At 35.5% G+C, this 20,933-nt stretch overlaps 1 protein-coding gene across 1 annotated transcript in view; it reads right to left on the bottom strand.

Annotated features, from left to right (window-relative positions):
• Positions 1–1,299: 1,299 nt before the first annotated feature.
• LOC129753769 (uncharacterized) overlaps positions 1,300–20,933 on the bottom strand; it is an 80,975-nt gene continuing 61,341 nt past the window's right edge. Inside the window, exons 2-3 of the mRNA XM_055749616.1 lie at positions 1,643–3,402; positions 1,300–1,526 (exon numbers count right to left, since the gene is read on the bottom strand). Of these exons, the coding sequence (XP_055605591.1) occupies positions 1,300–1,526; positions 1,643–2,156 (741 nt within the window). The 5' untranslated portion in view covers positions 2,157–3,402. The remainder of the gene's footprint in view (positions 1,527–1,642; positions 3,403–20,933) is intronic.

Raw genomic sequence — 20,933 nt, 5'->3', positions numbered from 1 at the left:
AAGCAACTGCGATCGAGAAGACTTAGAAAGTGGTGAAAGCTGGCCGGATACGCTGGGCGGGACATGTTGCGCGAATGCCGGACGACAGTCCTGCAAAACAGGTGTTCACTACGAATCCGGTAGGAAGAAGACGAGCGGGGGCGCAACGAGCGAGGTGGTTAGACCAAGTGGAGCGTGATCTGGCGAACGTGGGGTGCCCGAGAAATTGGAGAACGGGTGCCATGGACCGAGTGAATTTTAGGAATTATGTTCGTCAAGTTATGTCGTGAGACGGAATACTATGTAAATAAAATAATCCATTGAAAGATCAAGATGCTAATCTTAAAATTTATTGTTTCAAAATCCGCGTGACAAAAAAAGAAATCAAATTCAGCCAACTAAACTTAAGAATTTTACTATTTCGACCACGCAGTTTGTTTTAACTGCGATAGAATCTCAAAAGTTTTTCTTCCGGACCTGTGTATGAAAACCATGTTTAAGGTCACAAGTCACAATACTCAAATATTGGTATTGGCGATTTGTTTTTTTTTTCTTCAAAAACAAAAAGATATATTTGCGCAGTGAGCTAAAGAGCCGCAGCTTTATATCCAAAGAGCCGCATGCAAACAAAACAAAAAAAAAACAGCCGCATGCAGTTCGCGAGCCGCAGGTTGCTAACCACTGCCCTAGGCGCATTCAGAAACACTTCCCCCTATGTATGTATGTATGTAGATAGTCCACCATGGGTGCACGGATTCACCGCAGTTTCACCAACGTATGCGCTGAATTGCATTCTTCAGATCATGAGTTCGGCTTATCTTCAATGCAAATCACCACATACCCGATACCATGGCTTCGTGTGAACTGTCATGTAATGAATGTGTTTTTGTGTAACAGTGAGCCTTATTTGGAGAACGAGACAATCAGTTTCACAACCGTTTAAAATTTATCACATTTTCAGTGTTATGGATGTATGACAGGTATTCCGCACTCGTGTATATACCTGGCCAGCTGGCAACTGATTAAACATTCTTATTATATAGTCAGTTATAAGAGAAAACACATCTTACCTGTCGGCAACTTATGGGATTCGAACCCAAAAGTTTTCTTGCCGATACCGGGAATCGAGCCCAGTACGCCTGGCATGCTAAAACTAGACTCGCACCAGCCTATCCCGTAGACCTCATCGGCGCTATAGAAACACTTTCCCATATAATAATAAAATAGACTAGCAAATCTAAAATACCAATTGTTTCCGAACCTTGAATGTTTCACCATTAGTAAGTTGATTTTTTTACAACAAGAGAACTAAAAGCCGGCTCAATGTCTGTCTATGACGTAGAGGCCTAAATTTGGGAAGCCACCCCCAATTCCATTAGATACCAACCGGCAATGATCCAAGAGCACCAAATCCCACATGTGTGCTCCGAGACCCGTGACACAAATCGAAACAAACATAAATCCATCGTTCGGCAGACGGTTGTGATTCCGGCTGCTAGAATAAAAGGATGACTGGGACAGTCTCTGTCGGGTCCTTCCCAGAAGCCCTGAAGCCCCCGAATTTATGCGTTTCTTGTAACATAGTTCAATGGATGGTACGGTGAATGGTGGATGTTTGTATGTGTTTTTGGTTGGGAGAAAGGTGGCTGGGTGTGACACTTACCTATACTAATATTTACAATCAATTGCGTCAGCAGTGCCCCGGTGATGAAGGTCGTCGTCGTCAACAGGTGCAGATGGGATCGACGAAACGACGACGTTTTTCTGCCGCCACCGCCCATTCTGGAACAACTCGGCGTCTGACTCGGCACGGCCGTCGTTGGATTTCTGTGGAAGTTTCTAGCTGATGTTGTGGCGGTGCTGCTGGCAGTTATGAGGCTTGTCCTGGATGTTGTACTGTGACTGTGACCGGCATTGGTGCCCTCGTCATCGTCCTCATCATCATTGGCGATGGCGTCGTCTGATTCGAAATGGCTGTGACTTCGGCGGCCATTGATGTGGTTTGCGCCTGAATGTAGGCTCGGGTTAAAGCCTCGGCAGCTGAGCCAATCTTCGCTTGGCAAACAGTGTGTGCCGGGTTCCTGACCATCGTCATTGTCCTTGTCACCAATAGTGCCGATCCGTTCTGCGGAGCTGCCGCCGTAAATTTCCATATTACCTAGTCGCTTTAGTCTCATTCCGGCCACGGCGCTATGATTTGTTTATCGGAATCGATAATTTATGGAATGGCTTTTTGGCACCCACTTCGAAAGCTTTTGGGAAAACCTGACTCCCGGAAACCCAATCGAAACCCGGCCCGCCCTCTCTCTCTCTCGCTCTCTGTAGGAGGTGGGATGGCCTTGTATTTTTATTGACTTTACGTTCACTGCAAACGCGACGACCGTTTTTCGTAATTTCCCACTTCGTTAGCTTTTTACAACCGTTTTCCGGGAGCTCCTAATGGACGTGATTTGCTTTATCTCGATGTTCGGAGCTTTTTTTTCCACTTTTGCCCAAACCCCTCGTTTCGATATTGCTTCCCAGCACGAACTCTTTGTTTCAAAACCAGTTTCGGTATCGGAAATCGATTTTTTTTCTCACTCGCACATTCAACTGAACCCCGAGCCAGATTGTTTTTTGTTGTCACTTCCGAAACTCGATTACGATCAAATCTTCATTATTTGAACCATTCAGGCCCCTTTACCTAGGTATTAGAAAAACAAAAAAAGCTAGCAGATGAGAAAAAACCTCAAAACACAAAGCGCCTCCTGCAGAGGCAATAAAATTTATAACACACACCCTCCCGATACACTTTGGGAGGCACTCAGGGACCCTCCCCACTCGATTGGATTCAAATCGAAAAAAAAAAACGAACGTTGCATACACCCGGGGGTATATCAATTCACAATAACGATGAAAACCGCGAACAAAAACGCAACTTCCCTTACCCCAAAGGAAGAAAAAAAACCGTGGCAAATTCTAACCAATAAAAACCCCTAGTAGAACTAACTGGAAAAAATGAACTGAACGAATCCGCCGCTTGTGGAAAGCCTGCCCCGAAATTATTCATGAACAACCGCTCGACACTTTCCGCGCTTTGCAGCATTTTTTTCCATAAATTTTTCATTATTATTGGGAGGCTGCCTCCAAAGGTTGGTGGGCGGTAGGCTGCATGAAATAGATGTGTTTTTTTATATTTTTGATGTGGTGAAAGGTTTTTTTTTCGCTCAGTCTGTTATCAATATTGGTTGGTTGGTTGGGATTATGAGCGTTTGGCTGCGCCAAAGTCGGTCCTAAGCCGCCTGTTTCCGGCTGTTGTCGTTCTGTCGGGGAATATCTGATCGGTGTGGTTGCAATGGATCGGTTCGGCGAATGTTTTTCACGGCAGGTTTAGTTTAACTTTGAAGGCTTCATTTGACGGAGCTAGCATGTGCCTCCGGGATGCTGAAAGAGAGGGAAAAAACAACAGATTAAAAATGAATGTCAGTCAACGATTTCACGACAACAGGAAATTTCGTTTCTCAGATTAATCGGGGTTAAATTGCAGTGTTGGTCGAGTTCAACACTTCAAAGGACTTTAACTCCTATTAAAAAAAACCAAAATTTTTCTTTATGACTATGTTTGTATTCAAAACGCACGGATTTTTTCATTACATATAATATTTTTTATCGAAAAACGTATGTATACCGCTGGGGGTAAAAAAACCCCTAACACTTTTTCCGTTAAATCTCTCTTGTTTCTCAACTTATTTTAACAAAGTTTAAAGTTCTGGAAAGTTTTAAACGTGACTCAAATATGATGCTCTGACAATATTAAGCTACAAGCATTTGTTTCGAAGATATTCAAAGTCGAAGATTTTTTTTAACAAGCTTTGGGAAAAAGGCTGTAAGTCAGTCATTATTTGCTCGAATCAAAATTCACTAAGTGTCTGAGAAAGCAGAAGCAAGAAGCAAAATGTTGCATACAGGATCAAAGGAAGAACTGACTCAAATGGTAAAAAAAATAATTTGCATATTTTTTTCAACGGTCGGACTAGTTGGTGAAAACCATCAGAAAATGATGAAACTTTGAATATAGTTCCAAAGAAGTTAGTCTTAAAAAATATTTCAAATAAATATTCATAAAGCAAGTTCAACTCATTGGCTTCCAAAACAGTCTACCAGATAAACATTACGTTGTTCGATAACCGAGATACGCGTGAAATAAAAGTGCATGTTTTTGAAAACGGATCCCAAACTTTTGGCCGTTACACCATTCTACGTGGTGATCCCAAACTTTTCTACGATTACCTGATAAGCTATTTTATATATTTAAAGAACATTTCAAATTTTTCTAACAAAATTAAGCAAATGTATTTTTATAAATACGAATAAAGGATTCTCGAATGCAACTCAAATTTTGAAACTTGGTCCACCCCACTCTGAGATGATCTAGTTTGTATTTTAAGTTCGGTTTTTGAAAAATGTCCCAAATTTAAGCTAAATTTTAATCATAAAAATTATTTTTGTGGTAGAAAAATTCGACTGGAAATTTGTTTTTTCGGGAAGTTTTTTCAGCTTGAAGTCTTGTTTTTAGTAAAAACGACGTATTGATGTAAATCAATATGTCGTTATTGCTAAAAACGAGACTGCAAGCCGAAAAAACTCCCCGAAAATATAAAAAGTTATATCAATTCATTATTACATTTTGTCAAATATATACAAAGAACTATCTCTTGAATGAGATCAAAAGAATTCCAGTTTAAAATAAGACGGCTGAGATATGGCCGATCAAAATTTTCATGTTTTTGAGGGGGTGATCCCTAAATTTTGGGCCGACAGTGTATATATACTAGTTTTTCGTGCTTAATAGAAACTTTTGAAAATACATCCAAAAATCTTTCAAATGATGATTTGGATGTGTTTACAGAATGCTTTAGCATCAAAATAGGAAACTTACTTACATCGATGGCTGAAATCTTAAATTCTGTGGAACTAAGCTTAAGATTTCCAGTAATTATCGCGCACATATCCGGGCTATTTTATTTTAAACCTGGCAAATTTGGGTTACTCTATTTCAAAATTTTCAAACCACAATCCTGTAAATATTTGAGAAAATTTGACTATAATCCATGAATTGTTCAACAAAAATATTAAAAAATAATAAATAATTTTTTTCATCCGAAAAACACAACCAGATTTTGAATCGTATTTCAGTTTCCCAAAAAATCGTTTGTGTTTATGTTAACAAATCTTGCTTGTTAAATTTCAACAAAATTTGGGTGGCCAAATATTTTTTCTATAACATATCCGGGCGAGTCCGGGTAAAACCGGGTAATCTGGCCAGCTTTATATGGTTTATTTGATTTGAACTTACAATAATTTTTTTTTAAAGAAAGCCTAAAATTTTGAAAAAAAAATCTTAAAAATAAATTCAAAAGTAAAAGTGGAAAGATTAAAATTTTGCAGTACAAATCGTAATTTATTCAAACTTGATCCTAGTTAAAGATTTTGGTTTGAAATTTTTTTTCTTAAAAATACTGTTATATTAATAATGATGAACAATTCGCAACAAGATATGAAATTCCCTGCAATTTTTTAAAAGAAAATACATGCTGTTTTCAATTAAATTAGTTTGAATTTAAAATCAATTTCTGTGGAACCTGTTCCTGTTTCTGTTTGCAAAATGAACTAAAATTCTACAAAATGGTTGTCACTTTCAGCTGAATTGTGCAAACCATTTGACTTTGGGTTAATTTTAAAATCGAACTAACAATCAAAATTCTCATCATGCAATCTTATTGAATTTAAATTTTCACCGGAATAGTCATCTTGAAAATTTTGCTTTGTCTGTGGAAATCATTTCCGAGCTGAATCTGAACTTTCAGTCTGAATTAAAAATTTGAATTTTAAATATGTATCGAAATTTCAATACGATTTCTGAAATGTAAATAAAAACAGTTTCTGAATTAAGAAATATGTTTCGGAGGCCTCAATCATGAATCCATAATCAAAATTCGGAAATTTTAGGTTTCAATCATGAATCAAATTATATAGAGGACATACCTATAAAACCAAGTTTTAACGACGAAACACAGCTTTTCATTTCAATTTTCAATGATGATTCGAACCGATAAACAAAAATCTCAAACCAGATACATAATCCGAGAAAAACAAAAATACAATTTCGATTTTGATTATATGGGCCGGAATAAAATTAAGTATTTAGAAATGAATAACTATCCTAAGTGAGAAAATTTCGAAAGTCTGTAGATAGCTGAATTTTGAACCTTATCTCAGGTAGATAGTTTTCGAAATTTTTGACATCAATTTTGCGTCAAGATTGTTCGAATAACTTAATTTGATAAAAAATTAAAAATTTGAATGTAGAAAAGAATACCTCGCTTGCTTTTGATGGCCGCTAATGCGACAGATGAAACCCGCCCCCTCCCCCGCCTGTAAATGGAGGCTCCTACAGAAAATTATGTGTAAATATGGCAAATTTCGAACAATGTCTGAGTGATTTTCAAAAGAACGGGCTCTGAACATGATTTTATAGAAGAATTTGCTTTATTGTGCAGAATGATCCCTATCGCTCTTTAAACGAGGGGCCTCTTAACAAAAATTAACAAAAAGCGATAGGATTTATACAATTTCCTTTCACTTTTGTAAAAGTGGGGAGGTGGACGTACAAATTCTTTTCTATGGATATGAAAACAATTTATTTTATGATACCATCAATTATAAACCGGTGGTCAGAATGCCATGATTTGTGTAATAGTTTAAAAACCTTTCCATCTTGGAAGGAAGTTTACTCGATACAAAATCAGCATAAAACATGATTAATTTCGAAAATTTTCAAGATGATGAACTTGAAAATTGGTTCTCAGCATATTGTCACTGATAACTTAACAATAAATTGAATTTCTTTTTCAGAATTTCCCTTCCCACTTTGAAACGGGAACTCTATACAAAATTAATTAAAATTTTTTTTTTTAATTTTCATGATGAAATTTGACATGCAGGCAAGTTCTGATATGGAAATCTGATTTGAAGTAACAAGTGACTTTTTCAACTTTCAAAATAAATCGCTCTTATACCTCATCAACATAAAACTCAATGCAATTCGAATTGTTTTTCAGTTTTTTTTTAATAGAATTTGATTAACAACCAAGTTTTGATACAAAAAGACGATTAATTGAACCAATTTTGAAAAACATACAATTTTTCGGCACAATTGGACGACTAAGATCGTATAAAATCTCAATTTAATGAAAAAAAACTAATCGCTGTTTGTTTAAAAAAAAGATTTTTCATAACAGTGAGATTCCGTTCGAAATCAGTAAAAAACAAAGCTGGAATGAGCAATAAACTATTAATATCAATTTTGAAACACAAAAAAATTTCGATATCTTTTTGAAGATTATTAATTACACTGATAGACATTTTCTTTTAAAAAATAGGAGAGAATGAGTTACTCCTTTTCACCAGCTGAATTGGAAATGACACATTTTAAAGAACTTTCAATCCAGTTTATTTTATAAAACGCGGGAAAGTACAAAAATCAAAATAGTTTGAATAATAATAATAATTTTATGAAAATTTGGCTAAGCAAATTTAATCATTAGGGGAGATGAGGGCATAACGAGCACCCAGAGCATAATGAGCACTACTCTTTTCTACGAAAGTACGTATTTTCTTAAAGAAATTTTCATGAGGATTTGTTTCGTACTTTCTATAGTATCAATTTTTCACAAAAAAAGGAATCTCCTTATCATCTTTACAGAGATATTTAAAAAAAACTAGCTTGGTTCTCAAGTTACGAAAATATTATAATTTTTGAGCACCACGAAATAAGCTCTTATGATCTTAAAATAACCTTGATCTATAATGTACGCACTGCAACATGATGTACACATTGTTTCTCAATTTTTACCATCATAAAATTTTTTATTTTTCACTTTTATCAATTTTAAAACACGTTTTTACTTAAATTTGTTGACTAGGGGCATATAGAGCACCATATTATCGAGGCATAATGAGCATTTTCTGCCGTAGAATCTAGCAGCGAATTAAAATTGATTTATAGCGCCACACCTTGACTAGTTTTCATCCGACGATTTAGCCTATTGGTAAGGTGTCAGAGAAGTAATCAAAAGACTAGCGTTAGATTTCTGTTCGAGGTGATTTTTTTCCATTTACAATTCATGATCGATTTTTTATTGTTACATTATACGGCTAGTAGCATCATCCTCCGAACAAAGCACATAATGTATGAGCGTGCGTGAATTTTTTGTATTCTACAAACAGACCTAGATTATTTTGTTATTGCTTTGTTTGATGAATCTACGACTCACCTGATTTCATCAAATTGAATTCGCTGCTAGATTCCCCGGCAGAAAACGCATATCTTGCCCTGATTAATGGTGCTCATACTGCCTCAGGGGGGGTTCTCATTATGCCTCCACAGTGGCTGGTTTTCAGCTTTTGGCAAATTTTTTTAAAATGCATTTTTTAACGTTTTCATCTAGTTTTTCACGTTTCAGCCCGTTGGGGAATCGGCTTTTTAAGTGTCTGAACACGAGACAATAATGTAACCTCCATATTATAGCTCTTTTCTATGGTTAAACAACCGTTTTCCTTAAGGTGGCCATTATGCCCCCATCTCCCCTATGTTGAAAAACTTCTAGAGGTTTTTTTTTACTGAGTTTTATGGTTAAAAAACGATTTAAAACACTACACATATCAAAAATTTTCATAAGATTATTTGAAATTTGAAATACAAACACTTTTTAAATAGCAAGATGTATAGATCAATTGAAAAACTATTCATGCTTTTGAAAAAAGGAATTTACATTCAAATCATATTTAAAATAGCTCGAACGCCTACGAGGACGATTAAAATCGATCATGTTCATGAACTTTTCAAGAAATTTTGTTTTATAAGAAATTTTTGGCATTATTGATTTATTGCATCGAAAACCTCCTCCTACTTTCAAAACGGGATGGAACCCATATGAAATCATTGTACATACGTAATCAGTTAAAATATAGCCAGATTATCCAACTGTTTAAATCAATGAAGTTTATCAATAAATAATCACAATATTCTTGTTTTCGATCGAATGGCATTCGTTCGAAAGTTTTGCAACTTTGCATTCTTGTTTTCGTTCGAACGAATGAGAACCGTTCGATCTTTCGAACATCGTTCGTACGAACAAAAAACTGCATTCCCGTTTTCGATCGAAAGTATTTTTTCTATAGATTGACAAACGCGAGTCTAATGCTGCAAATGATGACCGTTTAAAGCAATTAGTGAAATTTAATGCAGGTTATAAAATACGAAAGTGGTTCGAAATAACATATTTTGTGCAAATTTGAGAAGAAATGAGAAAAATATGATACTTAAACTTAACATAAAAATAGATCCAGGCCTAATTGAGCCAACTGACACGTAAACCTCTGCCAATGAATATGACCGGTTGTAGAGTCGAAAGGTGTTTAAAAATTTCAATTTTGTCGAGATCAATGTTACAAATTGATATCTTTAATTTAAAAATAACAAATTTTTTAAGAATACAAACTCATGTTTATTTATATAATTTTCAATTTTTGTCGATTGTTTCTACGCGAGTTCCGATCTCCTACGACGGGGCAACTTTCCAGAATCACGAAATAGCCTGCTGATGCTGCTGCCGGAGGTTTTCTTGGTGGGCCTGATCCGCTCGAGCATGATTTGCTATTTTTTTCCTTGCCTCTGGGCCGTTTACGAGGTTCCTGTTTCCCGGTCCGATAATAAAAACTTCACAAATTCACAATCAGACAGGTTGTTTACTTTTGTTGGCACACGAGAAATGTCATTTTGATACAGCAGGGCTGCTTAGAAATTTCGAAATTCATCTGGTAACACCAACATCGAACGTATCGCATTCGAACGAAAACAAGAATAGCTTTTTCGAATTCGATCGAAAGTATCCGTTCGAACGAACGACAGATACGCCGTAAACAAGAATAAGGGTGAATATAACATTAAATTGATAGGGAACTTGTTACCAAAGACGACATTAAACGGGTGAAATTAGTTCACAAGGCTATCACACAAGTCGTCAAATTGAAATCTAAGCTTTCATTGAATTGCCATCCTGAAAATGTTGGTTTAAAAATGCAATGATAAATGGATGTAAATAAAAATATTCATATTTTTATGTTACGAATATGTGTTGAATCATAAAAAAAAGTCAATTTTGAAATTGAAAGGCATATCGAGAAAAAAACTATCAAATTGACAGATATATAGGGGAGAATGAGGATCATGAATGAGGAAACTGGAGTGTCTTACATAGATCAAATGTTAAAAACAAACGCCAGATAGAACAAAACAACAAACCTGTTATTTAAAAAAAATTGCGGTATTTCACTTTGTTTCAAAAATCTATCGAAATTTTGCTTTAAGATCTTTTTTTAATTTTAAAAGGGTTTTCACACGCAAAAATTTTAATTAAAAATATTTGTTTCAATATGTCAATCATTAGAGTATAAAATAAATTATCCCAAATGTTTGTAATGAGTTTACTTGATCCCCCGAGTCCAAGAAGATAAATTTCTCTTCTAAATAGATGTTTACCATTGCTTAGCACAAAACTGTTAATATTTATCCAATGACTCATATGTATCCAATAATTTACTGATAAAAAGAACTCAAAAAATTTTTTTTTCTTCAAGCCTGAAAATTGCCCCTTTAAGTATGCAATAAAACAGGGTAGTAGACAAACTTTTAGAATTCTTTCTGTCCGACACTTATGAACTGTGAAATGAAAACTAAAATGGCCAAAAAAGTCAAAGGAACTTTAATCATTAGATTTTGCATGATTTTTGACAAAGCTTAGGGCACCCTGATTAAAGGATCAAGTCGCCTTTTAAAAAGGATTATGTTTCCTTCAACTTTCAACATATCTCAATTTTTAAGTCCCACGAAAGCGCTACTAGTTTATTTACGGGTTCATGTATCTATCAAACTTTTGCAGCTTAAAAGTTTGAAATATCATACTGTCAGAAAATGCAAAAGACGACGATCTGCATAATTTATCTAAAAAGATAACTTGAAAATAAGACAAAGGGATCGAGTATCCCCATTCACCCTTAACGATGCTAGCTTGCCGTTGTTATTTGAAAAACACTCATGAATCCATTCCTGGAAACATCTCCACCGATTTTACTGGATTGCTAATTTCGCACGAAAGCTCCAAAGCTTCCGGCTAAATTAGCCGGAAGTAAACATCATGCTTCGCTTCGTATATGCGAAAGCTTTGATTACTTCATTTATGCCTCCGGTACGCGTAACAAAAGCGAAAACTCAATTCGAGCTCGAAATAAAAGCGAAAATCTACACCGCGCCACCCATGGTTTTGGCAATTGCCTTCTGCAGCTTCCCGTCAACAACCGCGCACCACATTCGTTGTGTGTAAATTCTTTCCGGTCCCTTACAAGCCATAACACTGATTTGCCCCAACAGGGCCAGGGCCAGAACCAACAGCATCCGGAACAGTAGCGCATCAAGTTTTCAACCTTCAACGGCTTCCGTTTTACGACAGATCCGGTGAAGACGATTTGCCGCTCTCGTTTCGTCTCATCGTCTCATCATCTTCACGCCGCCGCCATTCAAACACACGTGAACAAACTTACACCCACCCACCAAAACAACGGGCAGCTTCAACCTACTAAATGGTGAAATGTGTAATCTGCACTTTGCTTCCCATTATGTTTTGAGCAGTTATGCTGGATCTCGCACTCTTCCTAGCACGTCTGCTGAAGCTGCCACCTTTTTTCATGTGAGTATTCCGCACGTGAATCCACGAGAATATTCATACCTGGTCCCGGAAGGATTTCTTAAGCTTAACCCTCGTAGGAACTTTTGAGGAAACTTTCGGAAACCTACTCATGTTTAATCATGATGTTTAGAATTCGACAGCGCCAAAAATCAATAACCATTAGAAATAATAAAGATTAAAAACCATGAGAATTGAAAACATGGACACTGCCCAAGCAACCAAAAGTCCCATAAAACAGGTAGGTACAAAAAGTTTACTCAGCCCCATCATTGAAATGAAGTACGTTCTATGCAGCTTAAAACTAAGGTTCTTATTGATACTTTCAAGTTCCACAACAGGTCTTAATAATTAGCTTAATAATAAGCTTCCAAAAAAAAACGTTAAATGAGCAAAAAATTCTCTTGATTATTTACTATGTTTAGTACGTGGTGCCGCCATGATGGAACGCACCGAATTCCAAACTCGACAAATTGCTGAATTGCTTCTTTCCTGCATTTCCTACATATACCGCATCAGAATGGTCACCAAATTACTTATTCAAAAAAAACTTGCTCGGTTTTGGGATCGAACCCCAACACTCGTAGTGAGAATCGAACATGCTACCATCAGACCAGGCCTAGATGTTGTTCTTTTTAACTGGAACTAAAATTGAAGCGATGATGTGATTTTGAAGGCACCTCAATGACTTAGTAAATCTCGTTTTGAGCACTTTTGTGCCCTTTATGTGACTCAAGTCTCTTACAATGTACATATCTTTCATTCTTGCAACTTTCAAGATCATTCATGAGTACAAATAGTGCACTTATAGCAACTGGGCAAAATAAGTCCCGTTTTTAACACTTTCGTGCCCTTTATGTGACTTTAGTCCCTTACAACGTAAATATAAATAACTTTTACAACTTTTAAGTTCATTACTGAGTATATACTCAAGAGAATTGGGCGAAATAAGATTCAAACAACGTATGTACATATTAATCACTTTTGCAACTTCAAGTTCATTAATGAATACATAAGGTTCACTCAAGGGAGTTGAGCAGTTGATTCTCTTTGTTATCCAATATGTAACTTTCAAAGCCTTCAATCTAGTGAATATGTGACTTTTGATTGTTTGGGTGAAATTCCACACCTTAAAAAAAACATAAAACTTTACCAATTCATACGGTATTATTTCGAAAATTTAGGTCAATAAGCAAATTAAGGAAAAAGCGAAATAATTCTGACAAAATTTTGCATTTTGCATACAATACCTTCTCGCACACCTCAATGTTATTTTGAAAACTTGCTAAAAACTTACAAACGTTCTAAAACTAGCTTCATTAAGAATTGAAACAAACTTTTGCTTTGATTCACGTATTTATTTTTACATTCCACAAATTGACTGTACATAGTAAACAATCAGCATGGAAGCCGAAAGAATAGAAACAGATGTGTACAGTTATTTGGAAAAACATTTGTGGTCTGCAACTAGGCTAGCTAAAGCTTAAATTGTCCAGAAATACCGTATGGCGCGTTATCAAACGGATTAAGGAAACTTTTATGACGATTCGGAAGCCTCAAGACAATCGTTGAAGTGGAACTGTCGAGCGGAAACTGCGTGGTAAAATGTTGAAGACGATTATTAAGAGGAATTCCAATCTGTAGTATCGTGATTTGGCCAGAAAATTCGGTGCTTTTCATAGTACCATGAGGAGAATTCGACTCCGAAAAGGAATCAAGTTGTATCGAGCTAGCAAACAGTCAAATCGAAGCACAAAACAGAACAGTAGGGCCAAAATTCGTGCGTTGAAGCTATACGACCAGGTGCTGACCAAATTCGACGGGTGTCATCTGATGGACGATGAAACCTATGTCAAGGCTGACTTCGGGGTAATCCCAGGTCAAAAATTTCACCTGGCAACGGCTCGGGGGATATTCCAGCCAAATTTAAACTTGTTATTGACGATAAATTTGGCAAAAAAAAAACGAAAGTTTTCATTACAAACAAGACTATGACGTCGGGGCTATACCAAAAATAGTGTCTCCAAATACGAATTTTGCCAGATTTGGCAAGCTGTCATTACAGCAAAATCGTTCAAGAATGGTATGCAGAGAGAGGGGTCGAGTTTGTTCCGAAAAACCTCAACCCACCCAAATGCCCCCAGTTCCGCCCTAATCATGAAGAGGAGACTCAAGGCAAAGGGAAAGGTTGTCAAAGCCATCAATCAGATGAAAACCCTGAGGAACAAGATCGCTAAAACGATGGACGAAGAAGGTGTGCGCTGCCAAATAAGCATTATAACAGGAAAAATCCAAGAATTCCGTGAAGAATAATTTTATCCGCATTTCTTCTAAAAAGTATGAAGAAAACGCTAGATTTGTAAAAAAAATCTTGAATTTAATAATAAATGACTTAAATACAGGTAATTGTTTAAGTCCTAATTTTATCTGAGGCAAGCTCGAGCTTTGACCTAAAAGGAAAATTTGAGACCTAAGGTGAAATTGGAAAAAAATGTATATTTGAGAGGGGAAAGTCGGGTAAGAACATATTCTTATGAGTTAGGTATTAAAAACCTTTTTTCAAACCAAAATAGATCCAACTGGTCCGAGTTCAAAAGCGAAACAGTGTGGTTTTGGAATTTCGTATTTTATAGGCGCTTTCTTCACTGGTTACCCTTTTTTAAAGTTTTTATGCCCTGTTTGAGATGGTGAGTGCTTTTCGACCGACAAGTGTTCTGGCCAAGGTCTTTTGAAGGATCAAACCGATGAAAAATTTGACATACCTGGAGAAACTTATGTGTCCGTTTTACCCAACCATTAGATGTCCGTCTTACCCGCCTACGCCTAAGTAACTTTTTTTTATGTTTGTTGCTCAAGCCCTTCAACCACATTCCACCTTTGAAAACGGTTGAAGTTATCCAACATATTGCCAGTTATGAACTATTGCGTAGAAAAATTATATTGAAAATGGATCCTCAAAGTTTTTGTTTGTTTTTAACTTTTTTGAGACCTTGATGTTAATAAACAAAGGGCCTCTAAAGTTTTGATACACTTAGGCAAACATATTCTCATCATCAAATTTGTGCCGAGCATTGTAATTTTCAAAATATTGAGAATGTCCGGTTAACCAGCTGTGTCCGTCTGACCCGACTTTCCCCTACATGTTAGATCTCAGTGAAACTCAGATCTAGTAACATTGACATTGCATCTTCTTGCGACTCTCCACTATTCAAGAAGTGACAACGGTAATATCAAAACTGGATCCTTCCAAAGTTCCTGGAATCGATCGCTTCCCGGTGCCAGCGTTACAATAACACCATTTGGAATAAGCTCATATCCTATCTTCGTTCTTCAACGATAGTGTCAGTTTGGCCAAATATCCTGAATCTCTGAAGCATGCTATTATTCATCCGGTGTTTAAATCTGGTGATCCCAAAGATATCAATAGTTACCGCCCTATGACTGTCCTTTCTGCCTTCAGCAAGGTTTTGGAAAAACTTTTGGCAACAAGATTGATTGAGTTTTTAGAAAACGAAAATGTCCTACATAAATACCAACATGGGTTGCTTAAAGGTGGATCTACGGAGATTGCCGTGAGTATATAGTTTTAATTTTTTAAAACTGTTTTTTTTATTTGAAAGCCTATTAATTGAGTATCAAATAGACAAAATTTTGTTTGTATTTGAAGTTTTTTCTGTTAGTAAAATGTGATTTCAAAATCTAAAAATATCTATTTTTCCAAGCCTTGTAAAGACACAGCTCTACTGATGAAACAAAAAAGCATTTAGATGCAAACGAGATGCTGAATGTGAAAAAACAACTTTTATTCTTAGTATATGTCTAGTATTTTTATATTCATTAAGTGATAAATTTTTGATATTATAAAAAAATAAGGACATATTCGAAAACGTAATCCCGTATTGGACAAATGGATAGGAGCCCCATCAAAGGGTTAACTTTAAAGAATAAAAAATGAAAATGGAAATAGTGGGAGGGCCAAGAGGAATGTGTGAAGGTAAAATTTCATTTGTGTTTTTAACTTTAATTTTTGCCCATTAATGTATGCACCATAATAGTTCTTTTTACGATTATAAATGTTTTTAAGAGAAAACGATAAAAAGCAAGGTAAAATCGATAAACTAGCATTTGTAAGCATTATGAAGGTGTTTTGCATCATTTATTTTCAAGAAAACTTGTTAAAACCGTTAAAATAGAGAATGATCAATGTTACCCCAGAGCATCAAATTAAAAAAAGAGACGAAATTGATTATTTTTTTTATCAAATTTCAAGTGGTCTTAAAAATTTCTGCAACCATGTTTTACGTTCATAAGAGTCCAACACTGATTTCAAAAATATGAAATATGCCACATTCCTCTTTACAGAAAAAAATTATGGAAAAATATTGAAAACAGTGATCAATCTTACCCCGGATTACGGTACCTATAACCAGATATACTTGAACCGATATACACCACTTATCGAGAAAATGGGAGACACGAATATCGCTATATTGCGACAGAAATGGAAGTATTACACTGTGATTTTTTTCGGAGCTTTGTCAGCGATGCCAGGTGTCCTGATTTTTCCATTGACAATTGCAAAAAGTGTGGCGTAGCTTATAAAAAGGCGGAAGTAAAATGAGTAAGTTTTTGAACAAATATAAATTATTAACAGTGCAGCTTCTTACAATTCTTAAAACGTTACCCAAACCCTTAAACATCGTGATTGTAATATAACTATCGATTTAGCGCAAAGTTTAAAAAATGGAAGAATGAAAAGGGAATGTTATTAGACTCAAAAACGTTAAGGTAAAGCATTCGTTATAAATTACTAATTTATTATGACTTCATGCATAACTAAAAATACATTGAATTACGACATTCGCGATAAAATCTGTCATCACAGATTATGATTATTTTTGACAATTTATGAATCAAACATTTGGGCTTTTTAGTTTCTTTAAATCGAATACCATATATTTTTTTTATCACTGGCTTCATTTTGAGTTCTTAACAACATTCCGTTACTGTTAGAATATGTCATACAAAACGGCAAATCAAAATAAGCGAAAGGTTAATAAAAATACAAAAAAAGGAAAAAGACGAAAATTAAATAAAGATAAAATAATAGGTACAAAAATGGGAATTTAAAAAGGATTATTTTTATTTATTCCTAGTTATATTTAAAAAAAAATTTGTGTTTTGGATAATAATTTGTTTTGTAAAAGGATCAAGGACACATTCCATTGCGAGAACAGAATTTTTCTTTCTTGCTAATAACAAATCACATGATGCTTAATGTGCACTATATTTTTGTGTTAATTTAAAGTAAATGTGCTGAAGTTTATTTTTCTCCAGATTAATCGTTTCATCGAAACTTTTTCAGCTTTGATTTTCATTTGTTTAGATTTTTGTTTAACGTTGACGTGCACAAATAAATAATGCAAAAACACTTAGAAATATATCGCATTCCGATTGTTCATCGAGAATCAAAATTTTTTTTTATTCATTTTAGGACAACTGGTATAAATTTGTAAGAAAAAAAAACAATTTTGTTTCACACATTTGTCTCTTTTAATAAAAAAAAAAATCAATTTGTGCCCTTTCAAATCAATTTGTGCCCTTTTCTGGAGCTGTCAAAATGCTGATCAGGGATGCCACCCGAACATATTTTCATCATTTTTTGTTTAGGTGACGACTTAAAAAAAAATTCCGCTCATTTGAGCAATGAACTCGAAATTCGCACTACCAACCTAAACTTATTTCATGTTTTTCGGAAGCTTCAAGATATGTAACAAGTCCCTTATCGGAGTACATGGATAGTAATTGTTTGCCTTTTGTTTTTTTTTTTGAAGCACTGGCATTTCGGAAACGATTTGTAAGTATTGATTTTTTTTATTCAGTTCATTAATTATAAACATTTCAAAATGGTTTTTGTCATGCCTAAGATCTGGATTTGATAAATGATCTAAAAATCTTCAAATTTTATTAATGATAAACCTATTTGGTTGAAAATTTTCAAATATTAACAAGAAACATCTAGCATGAGACAATAATAATACCATCTTTTAATATGAATCGACGAAAAAACCCATCTAGTATAGAGAAAATAACGATATTTCTACGTAAATATGTTTTTCCTTAAATATTAGTTAGCAAAAAAAATTATAAACGGTTAAGCAGTTTTTTTCTATTCTGACCGATTGAATTAAAAAACTTTTTCTTTCAAAACACTTAATGCCGATCCCAATCTATCTTTTGAAATAATCAAATAAGTAAGTGAATTAGAAGTAATAACTCCGCTCCATATTTTGTTCAGAAATATTTACAAGTATGGAATGGAGACATTTTCTTAAACCCCGTTTTGTTTGTTTGTTGATTTCCTAAAAATTGTATGGTGCAAGAATGGAAATAAACAATTTCATTTATTATAACTGGCATCCCTGATCAAGTCGAGTCCGGAATACACGCTATTCACAAGTTACATTAATTTCTCGAATTAGTGATTCCATTTTGTCCGCTAGAGGATGCTGATGCCGTCGCCTTCTCATTATATCAATTATATTTGCTATAACTGGCGTTCCCCAAGGAAGCAATTTAGGACCATTACTGTTTAAGATTTACGTGAACGATTTACCCAATCTTCCTCTATGTGGAACCCCAAGGCTCTTTGCAGATGGTAGTCGGATATTCTAATCATGATGTGGAAACCAAAATATCGGAAATGAGATACGATCACAATGTTATAGATAAATATCTTCAAAACAACCTCCTCACACTGAACGTCGCTTATTCGAAATTTATAATCTTTCGAGGAATGAAAACTAATCGTTCACAAGAATGACGTTATACAAGAAGTTTCTAGCCTCAAATACCTAGCTTGCATAGCTAATCGGTTATCATGAAAACCACATACACTAAACCTTGTGAAGAATTGTGCTCCTATGTGGTATCACCCTTAAGTTTTCACATGTTATGCCACGGCATGTTCTGCAAAAACTGTATTATAGTTTTGTGCACGATCGGTGTACATATGCTATAAGTGCCTGGAGTCATACCAATATGACTAATTTATCGGCGCTAAAAGTCCAACAAAATAGATGCATAAAAGCAATTGACAAGCTCCCGTTTTTGTTCTCAAGTATAGAATTATATAAAAAGCCAGAACACAAGAAGCAATATTTAAAATATAATTTGGAGCGATAAATGCAAGCAACCTAATGTAGGCAATATAAAACTGAATTCAATTCTTTGTTAACTACTATAAGTGAAACCATTTAGAGGAACGTAAGTTCATTAAGGTTTCTTCCTTTATATCTACCATCAAATGATATCTAAGCCTTGTTAAACAAAAACATCACGTTTTTTTTTTGAGAGATCTAGGCTATTCAACACTAACGCGTACAACTTTCTTGCATATGATGGCTAGCATGTTACTCAGTGAAAACCCAAAGCAGGTCCGTGTGAAGGACCTGTCAAGGGGGGAGGGGGTCTGCTTATGGGTTTTGTGCCAGTTTATAAATTCTCTCTCTCCGCTGAACAACTTTGTATTGCATTATTATTTTCCATGCAATACTTCGCGAGACACCAGCGGTGATGTCAATTGAATTGATTATTTTTCAATGCTAAAACACATATCCCTGAAAAACATTTGATAATTTTTTAGCTAATAAGATACGAAGTTACGGTCTTCAACAAAGTAACATAAAAACCATCAGTAATCTCGGTTCCACAGAAGAATAAAAAATGATGTTGATTTTTCAAAACCAAATATTCAAATTTTTTTATACAAATATAAAACTAAAAATTTATTCATGTAAACGTAACTTAAAATTCTGCAAAAAGTCATAGATGACAACAAACAAAGCTGTTTTGACCTCAAGATTTGAAATTCAAAAATGAGCTCAAATCGACTCAGTCTAATGTCATATGTCACCATCTTGCTCAAAAATGATGAAAAAGTTTCAAAATATCTAATCGAAAATTAACCAATCCAAGCAGTTTTTCAAGATTGCCAGCCCATTTTGTAGTAATTATGATGACTTTGGAGTAATTTCCAGCTACCTTGTAGATTATTTAATTTCCACCAAATCATTAAAGGGTTTTCTCTTTACCCGGAATTGAGCGTGAAGCATCCGGCAGCTGTTGCTGTTGCTGTTGCTGCCTCGCTGGCTGCTAAAACAAAGAAATCCAACCTGCTGGGCTGTCTGATGCTTCATACTTGCTTTTTATTTTACGCTTCACATGCTACAGTAAATGTAATTAGATCTCCGGGGAAATCAGGCTAATATCGGTGTACATTTTATCCCCGAAGGCCGCCCCCTTTCCCCACTTCGCGTCTTAGCCACTCCCCCTTTCGTTTTTCCCGGCTGCTTGTTGACATGACCGGAGCAAAGATGCAACCCAAAGCATTTTTGAGACCGTCCTCGTGTTGAGCTCGTCCTCGGCCTGAAAGCAATGAATGAAGGCGTGGGTGGCACAACGGCACGGACCTGGGTCTTGGGTTCTGGGTCCGGGGTCTTTCACATTATGGGCTTTTGTGTGGAACAAACTGCTGCTGGGGCGAACAACAAGGAAAACTTTGTCTAACCAACAAAATGATGGCAATGACGATGATGACAGCTCCGAGCACCGAGAGTTGAGCTTGTTTTCGGGCCCATCTCGAGCTTTTTTTTTAAAGGTTCTTCTGTTTGTTGCTGCTTGAACTGTTTTGGTCGACCGTGTAATTTTGTGTCAGCTTGTTTCTTTTTTAGAAGCTTCTCCGGATTCATGTTTTGAAAATGGCCTCTGTCCCAGAGAGAAGAAAATTGTGCAATCCCCAAAATGGTTACAATGCATGTGAACCGCGGCGAGCAACCGGCCAGTGACTGGAACGGAATAAAAATAAATTTCTTGAATAATCTTAGCTGTTCTGGACCGCTTGTGTCGTGACTGTGACCCTGTTGCTTTGAATACATTATCTCAAATGACACGTTTCATAAGTTGTGGAAAGAATAAACTAGCCTTTTTTTATGTTAGCAAGGTCAATTTTCAGTGTAAAGAATGTCCTTTTCTATAGAACTTGGGTAAAAATATGTCCTAGTGGAATATTTTCCCGATTTTATCTTTACAATAAAGGAAAAGTTTTTTCTTTACTTTCTTACAACTTTTTTGTGAGATTCATGACAGATTTTGATGAAACTGCCGTATTTT

The sequence above is a fragment of the Uranotaenia lowii genome, chromosome 3, assembly GCF_029784155.1.
Source record: "Uranotaenia lowii strain MFRU-FL chromosome 3, ASM2978415v1, whole genome shotgun sequence".
Classification (NCBI taxonomy): Eukaryota; Metazoa; Arthropoda; class Insecta; order Diptera; family Culicidae; genus Uranotaenia; species Uranotaenia lowii.
The sequence above is the reverse complement of the archived record's forward strand: the minus strand, read 5'-3'. Positions and strand labels throughout refer to the sequence as shown.